General features: G+C 41.6%; 1 protein-coding gene across 2 annotated transcripts in view; it reads right to left on the bottom strand.

Moving 5' to 3' along the window:
* The window catches only part of Phka2 (phosphorylase kinase regulatory subunit alpha 2), a 61,902-nt gene that overhangs the window by 40,091 nt on the left and 2,694 nt on the right, over positions 1–19,117 (bottom strand). For both annotated transcript variants that reach the window (XM_048336879.1, XM_048336878.1), the window contains exons 2-10: positions 14,970–15,128; positions 13,492–13,539; positions 12,071–12,239; positions 10,747–10,829; positions 7,474–7,554; positions 5,470–5,568; positions 3,774–3,920; positions 1,289–1,342; positions 146–268 (exon numbers count right to left, since the gene is read on the bottom strand). In XM_048336879.1, coding sequence (XP_048192836.1) covers positions 146–268; positions 1,289–1,342; positions 3,774–3,920; positions 5,470–5,568; positions 7,474–7,554; positions 10,747–10,829; positions 12,071–12,239; positions 13,492–13,539; positions 14,970–15,128 — 963 coding nt within the window. The remainder of the gene's footprint in view (positions 1–145; positions 269–1,288; positions 1,343–3,773; positions 3,921–5,469; positions 5,569–7,473; positions 7,555–10,746; positions 10,830–12,070; positions 12,240–13,491; positions 13,540–14,969; positions 15,129–19,117) is intronic.

Below are 19,117 nucleotides of genomic sequence, written 5' to 3'. Positions count from 1 at the left end.
CTAAATTTTGGGGAAAAGTTTGGAAGTGGCAACAAATAACTAAAACAGTAATCTAAATTCTTGCTTAACTTTGTGTATTAATAATAATCAGCACACCAGGGGGTCACAAATATCCTTCTCAGCACAACATCCAACATTTTCTTACCTGAACAATGTCACCATTAAACACTCCATCTATAATGAAATAGGTCCAGAACACAGGCCATTCACATTCAATGTTTTCAAAGAGCTTGAGTTCAGCAGGGTCATAATGCAACCTGTTTGGGTCCTGCAATGACATACGTAAAAGTTGTTTTTTTTTTTTTTTTTTTTCTAAAATGATGTCTGCTTAAATGCATAATACCATTAGGCCTCACAGGTTTCCCTTGTTTTGTCAGATTCAACGTGGCTTTGAGGTTGGTATGAGTAACAGTCTACTGTAATGGCGAGGAGTTACTCTTGGTAGTTTTCCATGATAAAAATTTAGTAAGTTAGAAGTACACCCAAGGCTCTTTGGTAGTTTGCTACACTATTTTACAAAGACACGGAACCTTTTTTCTGCCAAGGGCCATTTAGATATTCATAACATCATTCATGGGCTTAGACTGTTGAATTGTGTTTTGAAAAAAACTCCTGGATTTGTTAGATATCAAGTTGCATCTGCAGTTGCCCCAGCACAGCCAGACCAAATAATCTCTTGGGCCTTGTATGGCACAATCATTCCCCACCCGTGGTAAGGCATCCTATGTCTTAATTTTCCTATTACAGTGCCTCATTATACTAGTCACCAAAGCAAAGAAATCTAAGAGATGGTCACAGATGATCTTTTAAAAAATATGTGCTGGGCCAGGTGTGGTGGTTCACGCCTGTAATCCTTAGCTACTTAGGAGGCTGAGATCTGAGGATCATGGTTCAAAGCCAGCCCAGGCAGGAAAGTCCCTGAAACTCTTATCTCCAATTAATCACCAGAAAACCAGAAGTGGTGCTGTGGCTCAAGTGGTAGAGCGCTAGCCTTGAGCTGAAGGGCTCAGGGACAGCGCCCAGGCCCAGAGTTCAAGCCTCATGACTGACCAGGAAAAAAAAGAAAGAAAGAAAAAAATAATGTGAGCCACCAAATGGTTTGTCCTAACCAGAAACTGACTTTACACTATTGGCTTCTTGTCCTGATGACCTACTATTCTACTGCCTTGAAATCACTACTATCCTTCCAAAATTCCAACATACATTAATAATCAATGAAAGGAGAACACAATAGCAACTTAGATATGGACACGTTAAGGAAGCATGAGTAACAATATTTAAATACAACCTCTCTTGGAGTTTTATAACCATCTCGAAGGAAGCGACAGCATCCATAACGTCCCTAGTAAGATAAAGAAATAAAGTGCATTTGATGAAAGCAGAAGAATTTCTTTATCTTTTTCTTTTATTCAAGTCAGTCCTTCTCAAGATACGTGGTAATCATAAATTCATATGTTGAGTTGAAACCCCTTTGTATAACTAAAGACAATAAATGTAATAAAAACATTCAAAAGTCAACCTGTCACCTTCTTTTCCCCATGAATCATTTAGTAATGAAGTGTGTAATCAAGTATTTTTTGCTCTTAGTATACAGTTATTTTTTTTTAGTTAATAAGCAAAGAAAATTGAGGCATGACCAGTACTTGGAAGAGAATGTCAAAACAGCCACTTAAGTATCAGGGCTGCAAGGGTAATTACTGAGAGTTCAATGAATGACTATTCTTTCATTCTGATTTACTGTATTACACAAGCATGCAAAAAGACCCTATTTGATGAAGCCATCAGCCAGATCCTAATGCCTGTAAGGTTGTGAAGCTGAAAGGACCCCCAACTCCAATCCTTGAAATCAGATTGTGCATGCAAAAGAGGCTATGACATCAGATGCCCACAAACTGTGGCATGGAGGGAAGGCTTTCTGCATTGAAGACTGTAGCTACAAGCTGCCCTGCTTTAAGCTCCAGATCTTTCTCAGCTTCCTGCCAAGAGAGGAAGAGAGGCATAGCACTTGACATCTGACCCCTGATCCCTGGATGACAACTGGGGTTGCTGTTCTCTGGTTTCTTCAGAGTGTATGGTTGCTATGGCAGACATGCTCTTCTACTATCTGTAAAGGGCAGAGTGGCCAGGTCTGTGTAGTCTGGGAGTCATCCTGGGGTGACCTAGTCTGCAACCCCTCATCTTCACAAGCACCTTCATTTTCTGTCTTCCTACTTCAGCTGCTCCCCCAAATTCCATTTTCTCTACAAATCTTGATCACTCTAGCTGCTAAGTTTTCAGAATATGATTGGACATTCTAAGTTTAGTATCTTTGATTCCAAGGGATAACAATCAAGAGTAAGATAGACAATCAAGATACAAGTTTTGGTTTAGGCAATTCACATTCTTTGATTATTTTACTGAAAGTATCAGCTGGCTAGAAAACATGTTAAATACAAACTCTTAAGTCTCTATCTAATGTGATGTGTCAGTAACTGCATCTCACTGTAGGGATGTTTAAATCTTCCCTCAACTTGGGATCACCAAGTCCCATGAAATTTGGTGTAAAGTTTCAGTCTATAAAGACAAACATGTTCATTTTTTTTCTAGAAATGATTCCATGAACAACAAATGCTGGAGGGGCTGTGGGGAAAGAGGAACCCTTCTCCATTGTTGGTGGGAGTGCAAATTAGTACAACCACTTTGGAGAACAGTATGGAGGTTTCTCAAAAAGCTCAATATAGACCTACCCTATGACCCAGCCATACCACTCCTAGGCATCTATCCTAAACAGCAAAACCCAAGATATCAAAAAGACATCTGTAGGGCTGGGGATATAGCCTAGTGGCAAGAGTGCCTGCCTTGGATACACGAGGCCCTAGGTTCGATTCCCCAGCACCACATATACAGAAAACGGCCAGAAGCGGCGCTGTGGCTCAAGTGGCAGAGTGCTAGCCTTGAGCGGGAAGAAGCCAGGGACAGTGCTCAGGCCCTGAGTCCAAGGCCCAGGACTGGCCAAAAAAAAAAAAAAAAAAAGACACCTGTACTTCCATGTTTATCGCGGCACAATTCACAATAGCCAAAATATGGAAACAACCCAGATGCCCCTCCACAGACGAATGGATCCAAAAAATATGGTACTTATACACAATGGAATATTACATAGCAATTAGGAATGGTGAAATATTGTTATTCGCAGGGAAATGGTCAGAACTTGAACAAATAATGTTGAGTGAGACAAGCCTAGAACACAGAAAACAAAGGGGCATGATCTCCCTGATATATGACTGTTAACAAAGGGAGACGGAGAGACAGTAGAGACCAAGTCTGTGAATACTGTATATGTTCTTGATACATTGTACATTGCATATATGTCTACCTGACCTAGACAAGGGATAGAAAAACAGGTCGTAAGATATCACAAGAAATGTATACACTGCCCTACTATGTAACTGCACCCTTTTTGTACAACACCTTGTAAAAAAATTTATGTTCAATTAATAAAAAAAAAGAAATGATTCCATGGCTTTCAAAAGAGTCTCAAAGGAATCTGTCTCAGCAGTTCATTATTGGTAAGAATTTCAGTTCAAGATGCCCTGTTGAATGAAAGTTCTCCAACTTAAGAAGAGAACCAAATAACTTACTCACTCTGATGGTTTTCCAGCCTGTAGACATAGGGTTGGACACTTAACTCTGGAAGTCCACTTTGATAAACCAAGCCATGACCCTGAAGCATGTCGTAATGTGAAGGTGGCATTTACACAGCACAGAGGGTTGCCAGCATGACCAATGATTACCTGGAGCTTAGAGATAATTTCATTTTTGGTTACATTCACAAGGTTCACATCTTCTACTGCAAAGGCCGGGAAAGAAATGATGGAGAGAAGTCCAGCGTCAATTTCTTTAGATGTTGATGCTCTTGGCAACATGGAAAACAGGATAGACTGAATGAAAAACAAAGGGGAGGTTTAACCTACAGAAGTAGTAATGGGTAAAATGCACTAAGAGCCAACACCTAGCCCCAAGAGAACATTTACCTGAGTTTACTAATTCGGAATTCAGAGTAAAGCTTTGTCCTACCACCATGGCACTTGCTGGCCAACTCCAACTTTACCTATCCAAGTCAATGCTTCCTGTTCATTGTGAATGGAGAGGGGCTTAGACAGAGCATGCAGTATTACTTCTGGAGCTTATGCTGAGAACTGCTCCTCTCTTCCTTCCATGTTCTCTATTGAGTTGGACGGATCTTTAGGACATGTTGGAAAAGAAACTACAGAACTATCCATGTCAGCAGGCTAATTTTTTTCTATGAAGATACAAACTAGAATAAAATGCATATAGGATCAACAAAGAGAAATAACTGTTTCTGTAAGATGGGACCAATTCATTCAAATGCTTAAAGGAGTCAAATTCGGAAGACCTTATGAATGCTTTGGCAAAATGAGGAACAACAAAATTAGTTTAGCTCCAGAATCTTTCACAAGAGGAGGGCCTCAAGTATAAGTGGCTGGATTAGGCATTGTGAACATGGAAGGCCAGGTGGTATGATAAGGAAACGTCGGGGCAGGGAAAAGAACCAGTGCTGAGACCTAACATGTACAGACATGAGACTACATGCCAGCAAAAACAGCTAATGAAATCTTCCATATGAGGAAGGAATTAAGGTATTAGACCCAGTTCTTAAACTATAGTCACTTAACACCAAGAAGACATTTTGAAAAATGCAATATTAGGTGATTTCATCATTAGGCCAACATTGTAGAGTATACTTACATGAACCTAGATGGGATAGCTTACCATAGTCATAGCTTGTATATATGTAGTCCTTCATTGACTACAGTGCCATGGTTATACTCATTCCTTTCTAGGCTTTCCCTGGCTGGAAACACAAGCTTCCCACCATAAACTCTCCATTGACAAATGTTTATGTATGAGGCTGACTTTTGCTCTAGCACATAGTGGAGCCCCATTAGGTGTTTGATGATCGACTAGCAATTGATGACTCACTGTCTGCTTAATGGAGTCCCCTAATGTCTATCATTCCTTTCTGTAATCTGTGCTTCAGGGAGGTTTTATTAGTGTGCATGTCTCCCATCTCATCTCCCTTCCACTACCCATTCTGTTCATCAAGCCCTGCTACCTCAGATAGAGCTTGGTGAAGTGTGAAATAAACCTTAGTAAACCACTTGAGTGCTCAAAGGACAAGCAATAGATTTTGCCTCCAGCAAAATAAAGTTGCTTTGATTGCTGACTTGATACACACAGCAAGACTGTGTCTTGTCTGAACAGCACTTTTGGGTGCAAAGTACTTGGAAAAATTGTCTGGGTTCATCCACTCTAGCCTAACAACTGTCTTGCAAGGCAGCAGACCAATATGCTCATTTGTTGATAAGAAATGTGAAGCACAAAGAAGTCAGTAGAGCAAGTTAGGAAGGCCTTTCCTCTAGGATTCTCCTTCCCTACTCTCTGGAATTCAATGGGTTGACCTGTTACCTGGCAGTGCTGGACTTCATCAGGCAGGACGTGGATCACTGACTTGCGTCCACCATGCGCTCCAAAAAGATCCAGTTCATCGATTGCCTCAAGTGCTGCCTAGACACACAGATACAAATGATTATTTTTTCTTTCTAATAAGCATAAACTCTAGTACTAAAAAAAGAGATACTAACAAGTACATAAGATGATGTATGTGTGGCACTGAATTCATGGCTGGCTTTTCTTTTTTTGCCAGTCCTGGGGCTCAAACTCAGGGCCTGAGCACTGTCCCTGGCTTCTTCCCGCTCAAGGCTAGCACTCTACCACTTGAGCCACAGCGCCACTTCTGCCTTTTTCTATATATGTGGTGCTAAGGAATCGAACCCAGGGCTTCATGTATGCGAGGCAAGCACTCTACCACTAGGCCATATTCCCAGCCTGCATGACTAGCTTTTCTTTTACCTACTTTACTGGTTAGCTTCTACCATGAGCTCACTTGGCACACCAGAAACTAAATTCTTTAGGTAAAAGTATATTTTCTAATAGCTTCCTTAAAGATTGTATTGTTGTCAAGATGCACTGTACTTGTAAATTGACATAGTAATTTGAAACCCTTTGTAAAAAAGAAAGGAAATAAAAATAAAATTCTGGCTCTGGAGCCTTGATTTTGTCGGCAGGCTGAAATGGCCCCACAGGTGCGCACTGTTCACTTTAAGAATATTTTCTTGCTGGGAACAAGTTGTTCATACTTGTTAATCCTAGCTACTCAGGAGACTGAATTCCAGAGAAAACCATGGTTCCAGGCCAGCCCAAGTAGAAAAAATTCTGTAAGACTACATCTCCAAAATAACCATCAAAAAGCTGGGCGGTGGGCCAGGAATTTGGCCTAGTGGTAGAGTGCTTGCCTAACATGCACGAAGCCCTGGGTTTGATTCCTCAGTACCACGTACACAGGAAAAGCCGCAAGTGGCGCTGTGGCTCAAGTGGTAGAGTGCTAGCTTTGAGCAAAAAAGAGCTCAAGGACAGTACCCAGGCCCAGAGTTCAAGCCCCAGGACTGGCAAAAAAAAAAAAAAGGCTGGGCTGTAAGCATAACTCAAGTAATAAAATCCAAGCTGAGCAAGGGCCAGGCCCTAAGTTCAAACTCTTCCCTCCCCTCTTCCACTGGATTTATTTTGTTTAAGAGATGCACACCTAAATATGTTGCTCAAGTTGTCCCTGAAATCCGAGGTTCAATGGCTTTTTCTGCCTCAGTCTCCTAAAGAGCTGTGATTAGAGGCTTATGATAGCACACTAAATTTGAAACCTATTTTCTTTTCTTTTAGTTTTTGTCATCCAGGGGCTTGAACCCTGAACGTGGACCCCGTCCCTGAGCTCTTCAACTAGAGCTCTATCACTTGAGCCACAGCACCACTTCCAGTTTTCTGGTGGTTAACGACAGATAGATTCTCTTGGACTTTCCTGCTTGGGCGGGCTTTGAACCAAGATCCTCTGATCTTAGCCTGCAGAGTAGCTAGGATTACAGGCGTGAGTCACCATGCCAGCTGAAACCTGTTTTCTTTTGAGTTGGAATACCTTTAAGCAAAGTTCCCAGTGCCCCCAACATCCCCCTTCTCCATTCAATAAATTTTATTTGACCAACCCTGCTGGTTATTACTTGTCCAGCCTTGTAGAGCTGAATATGTGAACTCAACATACAAAGTGATCATATTCTCCATCTGCTCTGTGACTCAGAAAGGAAGCCAAATACAAACCTGCAGCTTCTTAACAGTAAGAGCTCTGTCAGATTGACAGGTGATCACAATGGATAGTCAAAAGAGAGAATACATTTTCTGTCACATGCAGATTTCAGTATACTCCATTTGCTTGATCTATAACTTCCATTCTCTGGTATACAAGTGCCATGTGAATTTCACATAATTTACTGACTTTTGAAATGCGCGAATCTGATGAAACCCACTCTTAATGAAGGGAATCCAAGCAAAGCAGTAACACAGAGAAGGGAAAACAAACAGAAGGGTCACCTTGGCCATTCCCACAGAGCTTGCATTCAATTCTGGAATGCCCTGGTTAGTCTTATCGCCACGCTCCCACATTCCATAATCCTGGGAGAGAAAAAGGTAAACTTTACAGGGGGAGAAGGAGGTATATGAGAAGTGCTATGGAAAAACGATTTCTGTGTGTTATTGTAGGCATAATGAAACAAGAGTTATGGTTTCCCAAAGGCTCCCAACTCCATGGCTTTGTACATTCACATTCTGGTCTTCCTTAGTATCAGGTCATCATCAGTGACCTTTGTGCAGAATTTTAGAAGAAAATACTCAAGTGGAATAAAACTGCATGCAAAAATACTCTTAGATTTCTTATTTCTAAAAAAGGTATTAATTTGCAGGAAACTCTTGATTTATAGTAAAGTACCTGTGTAGAATCAAATAAAGTGCTGCCCTCTCTTTAGCCAATGCTTTTGAGAACTGTAAGATAGAATTAAGCAACTTGAACTCATTGCCATCAACAAATCTATCTCAAGTATTTATCAGTACTTCTTGGCTGCAAAGAATACTTAGCTAGTAACTGGATCTAAAGTAAAAAGGCACAGAAAAATGAACATGAATTATGAATTAGTTTTTTTTTTTTTTGCCAGTCCTGGGCCTTGGACTCAGGGCCTGAGCACTGTCCCTGGCTTCTTTTTGCTCAAGGCTAGCACTCTGCCACTTGAGTCACAGCGCCACTTCTGGCCTTTTTCTGTATATGTGGTGCTGGGGAATCGAACCCAGGGCTTCATGTATATGAGGCAAGCACTCTTGCCACTAGGCTATATCCCCAGCCCCTATGAATTAGTTTTGAACGTTCTGTCACACAGAGGACTCCATGCATGTGTATGGAACTTTGGTGAGCCATAATGTCATTTAAAAATCCATGTAATGCAGGGCACTGGTGGCTCAGGCCTGTAATCCTAGCTACTCGGGAGACTGAGATCTGAGTGAGGGTCACAGCGACATACATAAGGCAGTGAGTATATTTCTTGTCAAACTTGTTACCTCCTCCCTCATTTTTCTCCCACCTTCCTTCCTCCTCAAATCCCTCCTCCCTGAGTTGTACAGTTGGTTTACAGCATATTGCCTTCTAAGTATCGCTGTTGCATTGGTTCACTTTTTACCTTTTGTCTCACCATTTTGATGATCCCCTTCCCTTCCCTAATTCAGACAAACATATATAAAATAACTACCAGAAAACAAAGTGGTACTGTGGCTCAAAGTAGCATAGTGCTAGAAAGAGCTCAGGGACAGCACCCTTGAGTTCAAGTCCCACAACTAACACCACCACCACCACCACCAACAAATCCGTAACTACATGCTATTTCAAAAATTCTATGTGTACTCTTAAAAGATTGCAATCCAATAAGAAGATGAATGTCAAAATGTTAGTCTAATTTATGTTCCAATCTCCAAATAGGAGTATTTGAAAATCTGAACACTGAAATTTAAGCCAGAACAGAACCATTATGGACCCCATCCTGTGGGTAGTACTTGCAGCCTAAGCCAGGAAAGTCTTTCCTGTAGCCCTCTTCCCTTCTTTTGTTTCAATTCATCTCGACTTCAAGTCCATAGCTACGTGGCTCATCATAAAAAAGTGATCAATTCATTCTCTTGCTTCAGAGTCTAAAGTGACACGCTTTTAAACCTAGTTCATCATATCTACATTTCTTTCTGCATGGCCATATCCTCCACAAATCTGGCCTCTAACCCTTATATTCTCACAAACTAAACTTTTTTGGGGGGTGGTGGTGGTGGCAACAGGTGGTGTTTCTTGCTTGGTTTATTTGCTCATCTGGCACTCTACCACTTAAAACACGCCTCCAGCATGTTGTTTTTTTGCTAGTTATTTTGGAGATGGAGTCTCAGACTTCTCGGCCAAGGCTGGCTTCAAATCTCGATCCTCTGGATCTCAGCCTCCTGAGTAGCTAGGGTCACTACTATGAGCCACCAGAGTCCACTGAATTTATTTTCTACTATTTTCTAGTGTCATCTCTGACCATAAGTCTGCTCCTTTATTCTGTGCAAAGTGCCCCCTACCTATCCCCTTTCCAAGAATGCCATTTGCAACTCAGAACCTATTCCTGACTCTGTAACAGTTGATGTTACTACATGATACTCCTGAACCTAAACATCCTTTCTCCTCCTTTCTCCTTATCTAAACCCTACTTAGTCCCCAAAGTCCAATGAAAGGCCTTTCCTATATACAATGGCTTCTCAAGTTTCTTTAAACCAGAGTTTGTCAACTTTAGCACTAAAGACATTTTCAGCCAGATAAAACTTTTTTGGGAGGAGGTCAGCTGCTGGAGGGGGGGGGGCTTGAACTCTGGGCCTAGGCACTGTCCCTGAGCTCTTTTGCTCAGGCTAGTGCTCTACCACTTAAGCCACAGTGCCACTTCCCATTTTTGGGTGGTTAATTGGAGTTAAGAGTCTCACAGACTTTCCTGCCCTGCCCAGGATGGCTTTGAACCTGATCCTCATATCTCACCCTCCTGAATAGCTAGGATTACAGGCATGAACCACCATATCCAGCCAGATAAAACTCTTTCCCTGGCCTTGGCTTACTAGGTGCTAAAAGCACCTCTTCTCTGTGTGACTACCAAAGCAGTTTCCAAATACTGCTAAATGTCTAGTCAGAGAGAAAAATTACCCTTTGATGAAAATCATTGTCTTAGATGTGTGGGTCAGAAAATGCTAGCCCTTGGACCAAATCGTACCATCTATTTTTATAGTCTATTTGGAACATAGCCACAATCATTGGCACAGAAAGTATGCTGACCTTTCCTTAGGGTACAGTGAATTATTTCTTTTTTACACCAACCACTGCCCTTTGCTTAGCTTTGCAGTTCAGTTGTCTACAGTTACTCCAGGCTCCACTTCCAAGACAGGCATGTCTTCCTTCCATGGTGGGGTACCCTCTACCTATAGGGTCATTATGATCATCCCCATGGTCCTTCAGCTCCCACCAAGCACCAAGTCTCCCACCTCTTCTGATACATCCCATGGAACATTTCAGGGTCTTATTTAAGATAAGCATAAGACAGAACATTGGTGTACTCCAAAACATAAAGCTCCAAACTGTACCCCAGGACAAGAAATGTGCACTTTGTATGAGAGGTGACACAATCTCAAAGCTCCAGTCTTTTAAATCTTCTGGGCAGTCCCAAAGAGACTGGCTCTCAAAGAACAATATGGTTTTTGTTTTTTTTTTTTGGACAACTGGCAAGTGGTACACCTGTAAAAAACAAAAGCACTGATACTTACAGCAACTTTATAGGCAGCTTCTATGTAAAAGACAAGATTCTGTATGAAGGCCACCTCATCAAGGGTGAAAATAATACGTAAGCCTAGTAAAGAAAAATAATGAGCTTATAAAGTATGGCTTTAAAGGTAGCTGTCCATTACAAATGACAAACAGCACACTAGGAAATAAGTCCTTCTACCCTCATTTTCATTTTTCTTACAAAGGCATCTTACAAGAGTTGATGAGTGACTTCAGAAAGAGGTTGGAAGGCTGGCTATACTAGCTACTTTGCCACTTATTTTTCAGATAAGAACTAATATGTCGAATGTACAAAGAGCCCCAAACCAAAGACCAAAAGAAAACAATCCAGTTATTAAATAGGCAAATGAACAGTTTTCAGCAGAGGTATGGCCAGGTGCTGGTGGTTCATATCTATAATCCTAGTAACTCAGGAGGGTGAGATCTGAGGGTCGTGGTTTGAAGCCAGTATGGGAATGTCTGGGAAGGGACAGGTAAACCCCTGAGACTCTTATCTCCAAATAACCACTTGACAACCAGAAGTGGAGCTGTGGCTCAAGTGGTAGAGCAGTTGAGCAAAAAAGTTCAGGGACAGCGCCCAGGCCCTGAGTTCAAGCTCCAGGACCAGCACACACACATAAAAATACAAGCAAATCAGAATAACTTGCATGAATGTGGGTATGCCTAGAAGAATGTGACAAGGGTGGTGAGTGGAAGTGACAGGCTTAGGACCAAATAATCTAAGTGCAGAGATTAATGTAACTGCAGGTTTATGACTGCCTGCGGATCTATGAAATGCTTAATGAATGAGATGAAAGTTAACAGGAAGGAGTATGTAGGCTCCAAAGCATAAAGCGAACAGTGGGCTCAACAGCATAATCCTGCATGTGCCCAGGGGTGACTGGCCAATCCTGGGGCTTGAACTCAGGGCCTGAGCACTGTCTCTGAGCTTTTGCTCAAGGCTAGCACTCTACCACTTGAGCCACAGTGCCACTTCCAGCTTTTTCTGTGTATGTGGTACTGAGGAATCGAACCCACGGCTTCATGCATGCAAGGCGAGCACTCTACCACTAAGCCACATTCCCAGCCTCAGAGTTCCATTTTCTGGCCTTTCTCTTCAAAGGATGCAGCCCTCACCAGAAAACTGAACCTTAATCGTGGAATTCCCAGCTGGTGTTAAGATAAAACTTTATTTATACATTTATAAATTTCCCAGTCTTGAGTATTTTGTCAGTCATACAAATGGACTAAGACACTACCCCTCTTCCCCAGTCCTTTTCTAGGTGGTCACACCATGTATAATGGGCTCAAATGCCCTTGGCTTACCTGAGGCAGTCATTTGAGCCAGGAATAAGAGGAAGAGCGAGGTGGCATCTACCTGGAGGTGGCCCCATTGGTCATCGCCCACCACAGTGCTACAGGTAGCAGTGTTATATTTGGCATGCAGGCTGTCTTTGGTACTCTGTGTGTGCTTGAACTTCTCCACTTTGTCCACCTGAGGGAAGAAGCAAGTGGATTCCACATAGCTACACAGGTTCATGGCTGGTAGAGGTCACATGGAAGGCCAGTGTAGGCTGCTTATCTGCTACTTTTAAGAGCCAGAGGGATGAAAGACAGCTGCTAGGAAGCAGTTTACATGGGGACTGTGTTAAGGATTCTTCCCACACATTCACTAGAAATGCCTCACCCCGGGGCTGGGGATATGGCCTAGTGGCAAGAGAGCTTGCCTCGTATACATGAGGCCCTGGGTTCGATTCCTCAGCACCACATATACAGAAAATGACCAGAAGTGGCGCTGTGGTTCAAGTGGCAGAGTGCTAGCCTTGAGCAAAAAGAAGCCAGGGACAGTGCTCAGGGACAGTGCTCAGGCCCTGAGTCCCAGGACTGGCAAAAAAAAAAAAATGCCTCAGCCCAGCAATAGGGTGGGAAAGTTGGGGGGCAGGGAGAGTAGTTATCAAGAGCCAGGCCAGACTGCATGCTAAGACTAAGGAAGGTACTTAAGGAGAGAGGGAAGGATAAGAGTGAGAATATCAAATTAAATTAAAACGGTTTTCCTAGTGTTGAAAGAAAAGCACATTATGCCTTTGTACTTGATGACTGAAGACAGGGACTGTATCACATACATCTTGGAATTTATGCAGATGCTAGTATGAGTTCTGTGTACAATATGGGTTCAATGAATTATTTTATTTACTCCCTACTGAAAATATCAGTAAATGGTAATAGTTTTTGAAACTCAAACATGTAGCCCCAAATGAAAATATATCCTTTTATATAAGCTTGACAGAAGTAAAAAAAAAAAATCACACATAATTTTCTAGGAGTGCTCCTTTCACACATGTGACTTTTCAAAAGAGAGTCTTAGGAATAGTGATCTTTAAGACTGTAGATTCTACAGAATAATGAAGTTGAGGATAATTTTAAAAAGAGAAAATAAGCAGAATATAATTTCTCTTTCTCTCTTTTTTTGCCAGTCCTGGGGCTTGGACTCAGGGCCTGAGCACTGTCCCTGGCTTCTTGTTGCTCAAGGCTAGCACTCTACCACTTGAGCCACAGCGCCACTTCTGGTTTTTTTCTGCGGGCTTCATGCATGCTAGGCCAGCAATCTACAGTTAAGCCACATTCCCAGCCCCTAATTTCTCTTTCTCTTGAGAAGAAAACTTGAAAACATGCTAAGCATGTTAATTATTCCCCTAAAACGTCCACTTGGATGCCGTGCAAACACACGTCTGTCACATCCCACCTACCTGTCTCATCATGCACTGGAGAAGGCCTCGCATCAGCTTCACCACGTTCTGTGGAAATAAAATGGCATATGTAACAAAGGCCACGCTCCTTGCTCCCACAAAACCATCTGCTAAATCCCAAATGGCCAATAGGCCAATACTGTCCAGCATCATCCCTGAAGAAGCAGATCCCAAGCACACGAGTATTATGATTGCTCTAATCCATCACAAGGAAAGAGAAGTGTTGACAAAGCTACTTCTTTCTCATTAAAGAGTAGGACTGGATGGTATCTTCTTAAAATTCAATAATTCCACACATAGACATTTTCATAACACAATTTTTATAAGCCTAGTAACTCTGCAAACTTATGTCATGGAGTTTAGTAATTGCTTTTTGTTATACTCACGATGGATTAAGTCTACCACACTTACTCGAAAGTCCTGATATTTTTCTAAAAGACATTTGTGCTATCCTTGGTGGACTACTGAGCCAAGTTCTTATCAAAAGGGAGGGGCTCTGGATGTTGGTGGCTCACACCTGTAATCCAAGCTACTGAAGCTGAGATCTGAGGATTGCGGTTCAAAGCTAGCTTGGGCAGGAAAACCTATGGGATTCTCATCTCTAATTAGCCACCAAAAAGCCAGAAATGGAGCTGTGGCTCAAATGATAGAGCACTAGCCTAGAGCAGTTCAGGGACAGTGGCCAGGCCCTAAGATCAAACCTCAGAACCAGTGGGAAAATAAAATTATGTGGTAGCCAAGGTTTCTTAATAATGTAATATACTGCAACCAATTACTATTATTCTTATTGCTATGAATTATAAGAAGAATGCTATATTAGTCATTAGACACTACATCCAGGCATTACTTGGATTATCTTGAATTCTTGCAACAGTTTTATGAGGCAGGTAGTATTTTTACCCCACTATAGACAAGGAACCTGAGGCTGTGATGGTTAAGTCTCTCGACTGGCAAGGAATGGGACAAGGCTAGAACCTAGCCAATCAGACACCAGAGTATAAGCTCTTAACCAGTGTATTATTTTTTGCCTTCTGTTTTCTTCCATAATTCAGGCCAGTTAAAAACTGGCCTTTTTACTACCACTTAAAAACACTATACAAATGACTTCACAAGTGCTGGGAGATTAGGGTGTATACTTTGGAATGTGTAGCACTGATGTTATTTTTTTTAAACAGCACATTAGGTTGTAATGATGCCTTATGTATAGATACGTATATAATTGATAAGAGGATGTGTGAGTGAAATGTAGCTAGTTAGACAGATGGACACTTTGAGGTTAGAAATTTAGATGCTTTTTTATTCACTATTTGGCATGATTTTTGATGCTGTCACTGTTGGATGGACTTTCAGAAAATTCTCAAACATAAAGACAAATGTGAGACTGACACCATCTAAATGCCTCCCCAAAATATTTCATAGCAGAAATAGAGGACAAGGCTGCGTGCCACCTTTAAGATCCAGTCGTCAGTCACCATTACCTGTTCCAACTCATAGGCCTTTGCTTTATCCTCATCACGGTCAGCATTCTTGCGATAGGCCATTCCCAGACCCCAGACAGCCAGGATGCTGTAAATGTTGTCTCGCACCCAGGCATCCTTTTGGTCATGGCTGGCTGATAATAGCCCAGTGATGGGGTTCTGATAGAAAAGAGACACACAATGACATGGCATCACCATTCACGAAGCTTCCGGGCAACAGATGCTTATCTAAAATATCAGACATAGACTAGGACAAGGAGCTGAGAAAACAGTATCAGTCCTTGCTCTGCCACTCACAGGGCGACTTTGGGTAGGAAATCATATCATGTCTCTGCACTTCAATTTCCTCACCTGGATAACTAGGAGATGAGACTAGAAAAATCAAAGGAACCTTCTAACTCTTACGTTGCTTTTTTTTCACTTTCCAACCAAAGCATACAGTTGTGACAAAACAGAAATAGCAAATAGAAAAAGCCTGCAAAGGTTTACAGTTGTGTATACTGCAGGCTCTAGGTCTTTTCTAACCAGCATGTTTCCATATTGTTGCTAATCTCTGGAAGAAGAGACGTGGAGTGAGCGCCTTTTAGTCTACTCGTTGACTCTGTGTGTCCAGAGAAGCCATCTTGCCTATCATGACCGTGGCTGTCTCACCTGCAACTCAAGTATTTCATCTATCTGAACAGAAGGTACCACACAGGGAGACATTTGGGAGTCTTACTTCACGTGATGTCTCTGGTATTTTTTTAAAAAGCAGTGAGCTTGCTAAAAGAGCCAGATCTTTGCATGAAAAAATTTTGACAAATACTCATAGCAGAAGTATTCATAAATACTGAAAAGTAGGTACAAATATTTATTGACTGAACAAATAAAGAAAATATAGTCTCTACAATGAAATATTACTTCACAGTAATATTTGCTATAGTAATATAAACTATATTAGTAATAGTATTATAATAATATAGGTTACGACATGAATGGACCTTGAAAACATGCTAAGCAAAAGAAACTGGCCACAACATGTCATATTGACTGATATTTATATATGAAATATTCAAAAATCTATACAGCAGAACAGTCAGTGATTGCCTACAGCTTGAACTAGAGGTAGAATGAAGGAGTAAGTTGGTAAGTTGCTGCTTTTGGTTTCTTTTATTTTGGTGCCAGTACTAGGGCTTGAATTCAGGGTCTGGGCACTGTCCCTGAGTTTTTATGCTCAAGGTTAGCACTCTACCACTTGAGCCACAACTCTACTTCTGGCTTTTTGGTAGTTAATTGGAGATAAGAGTCTCAGACTTTCCTGCCCGAGCTGGCTTCAAACCTTGATCTTGAGATCTCAGCCTCCTGAGTGGTCAGGATGATAGGTACAGGCCAATGGTGCCCAGTTTCTTTTTTGTTTATGAGATGACACAGGTGTTCTAAAATTGATTGTGATGCTGGATGCACAACACCATGAGTGTATTAAAAACTAGTAAATTACATGCTTTAAACAGGTAAACTGAATGGTAAATAAATTATACCTAAATAAACCCAATTAATCTTTGAAAGCCAACTCTGAGCCTAGAAATAAAATGGCTAAGATAGGAAATGAATTACATAAAGGCAAAGTGCTATTGACTTTCTGTGAAAATATACTAAGAAGTAATAAGCACGTCTTAATCAAAATTTTGCCAGCTTAAAAATACTGTTAAGGGCTGGGGATATGGCCTAGTGGCAAGAGCGCTTGCCTCCTATACATGAGGTCCTGGGATCAATTCCCCAGCACCACATATATGGAAAAAGGCCAGAAGGGGCGCTGTGACTTAGGTGGCAGAGTGCTAGCCTTGAGCGGGAAGAAGCCAGGGACAGTGCTCAGGCCCTGAGTCCAAGACCCAGGACTGGCCAAAAAAAAAAAAATAATAATAATACTGTCAAATAGGGCTGGGGATGGAGCTGAGTGAGTGACAGAGGGCATGTACTAGCCCCTGGATTTCATCCCAAGCACCACAAAACAAAACAAAACAATATGAAACAACAATTACTATTTCAAAGGGGACTATATTATTTACAAAGAGGCTTGTGAAAAAATTCCATTGGGACTTTCAGAGTGATATTGCCAAGGTTACTAGGTAAAAAGACATTGGCAGCTTTGCACATAGTCCCATGTAAGGAATGAAGTATATTTGACTTTGTCCTTTAATTAATCTATGCCTTGTACATGCATGAATACAGAGCAATGAAATTTGTCAGAAGAGTTTTAAGAAGAGGGGAGGGTAAGGGAGATAAATTTGATTGGGGTACATTGTATAGATATATGGAAATAAGCTCATTTTGTATAACTAATATATGCTAGTAAAAGTGCAAAAAAGTCAATAAATAAATAAGTCTAGGAATGTGCAAAGGATAGACAGTATAACTCTTATTCTAATAGTAGAAGGTTGATTCCTAAAAGAAGAATCACTATTTGCCAACAACCTTTATCCTGATGGCTGTTGGATAAACCTGGGACAGAAAATCATTAGACATCCAGAGTAAGAACACGGGGGTGTTATTATACTCAGCAAAAGCAATACTTACCTTGTGGCCTGTTTGTCTCTTTAAATCTATGAAACACAGTGCATTATGTTGAAAGCGAATATGAGCAATTCCTTTTGACGTGATTCATAAAAAAACTTAACCAGAGGCTCATGCTTGTAATCTTAGCTAATCAAGAGGCTGAAATCTAGCAGGGCACTGGTGGCTCACGCATGTAATCCTAGCTACTCAGGAAGCTGAGATCTGAGGATCGCCTGGGGCAGGAAAGGAGAGACTCAAGTGGTAGAGCCCTAGCCACCACCACCACCACCAACAACAAAAGAGGCTGAGATCTGAGGATCATGGTTTGAAGCCAGCCTGGGCAGGAAAGCCTGTGAGACTCATATCTCCAATAAATTACCCCAAAAGTAGGAAGTGGAGTTGTGGTCAAGTGGTAGAGTGCTAGCCTTGAGCAAAAAGCTCAGGGACATAGGCCTAGGTCGTGAGTTCAAGCCCCAGGACACCTCCCACCCCCACCCCCATACCCCCACTCTTTTCTTTCTAATAAAGACGGCCCAGTCGTTTAGTCATTGTGCTCTTCTGTAATTGGAGATAGGACTGTATGCATTGTCTGAACTAACCCCGAGGGGTCCATCTTCTTATGGAGATCTGGGGCCTTTGGTTGATATTCATATGAGAGTGGAAGGGGGAACAAAATCCTGCATATCTGATGCCATTCTGTAAACTAAACAGGAGCATGGGCAAAGCAGACCAAAGGGAGAGAGTGGGTAGAATTTTTCAGGCCAAGCCTATGGTTTCAAATATAAGTGTTACCCCTTCCCTTGCTATCTCCCAGTTTTCCCCTCCTATCCCCACCCACAAGTTCATTTTCAATATAGCGTCCAGTGAGTACCATTGCTACATTGGTTCACCCTTTGCCCCTCCACTGATTAAATTTTTAAATTGACTGAAACCAACATATATTGGAGCAAGATAGAGATAAAAGGTAACCCTACTTAAGAATGCTCAGAGAAGATGACAAGACTACAACAGGGAAGAATTGTGGTTTGGGGCAAGAGGAGTACAGGTTAGGCTTAGATGAGGAGGTATGACAATTCTGTACTTACAGTTAACTTTCCCCAGCAAATGTGGACCTGAAATATTCTAGCTAGCTAGAGAAAAAGAAGGCAAATAGAAGGGCCTCTTACCAGCTACCCCCAAAATAAATACAACAAAAGGCTCAAACACCTTTTTTTTAATCATTAAAATGTTGGGGAGGAAAGTCCACCTTGCAGAATTTCTTCAGTGATAGTTCTTTTGTTCCTAACAGAAGGCAAGCCTGAACCAAGATCATTAGAATGTTTCAGAAACTGCAGAAAGATTTTGTTCTTTTTTATATTTATGTATTTATTTATTTATATTTTTATTGTTGTGGGGCTTGAACTCTGGGCCTGGGCACTATCCCTGAGCTCTTCAGCTCAAGGCCAGGGCTGTGGTACCACTGAGCCACAGTGCCACTTCTGGTTTACTGATGGTTAATTGGAGATAAAGAGTCTCATGAATGTTCCTGCCCAGGCTGACTTTGAACCACGACCCTCAGATCTCAGCCTCCTGAGTAGTGAGGATTACAGGTGTGAGCCACTGGTGCCCAGCTTATT

The sequence above is a fragment of the Perognathus longimembris genome, chromosome 28, assembly GCF_023159225.1.
Source record: "Perognathus longimembris pacificus isolate PPM17 chromosome 28, ASM2315922v1, whole genome shotgun sequence".
NCBI classification, from domain to species: domain Eukaryota; kingdom Metazoa; phylum Chordata; class Mammalia; order Rodentia; family Heteromyidae; genus Perognathus; species Perognathus longimembris.
Note: the sequence above shows the minus strand (reverse complement) of the source record. Positions and strands in the feature narration are given on the sequence as shown.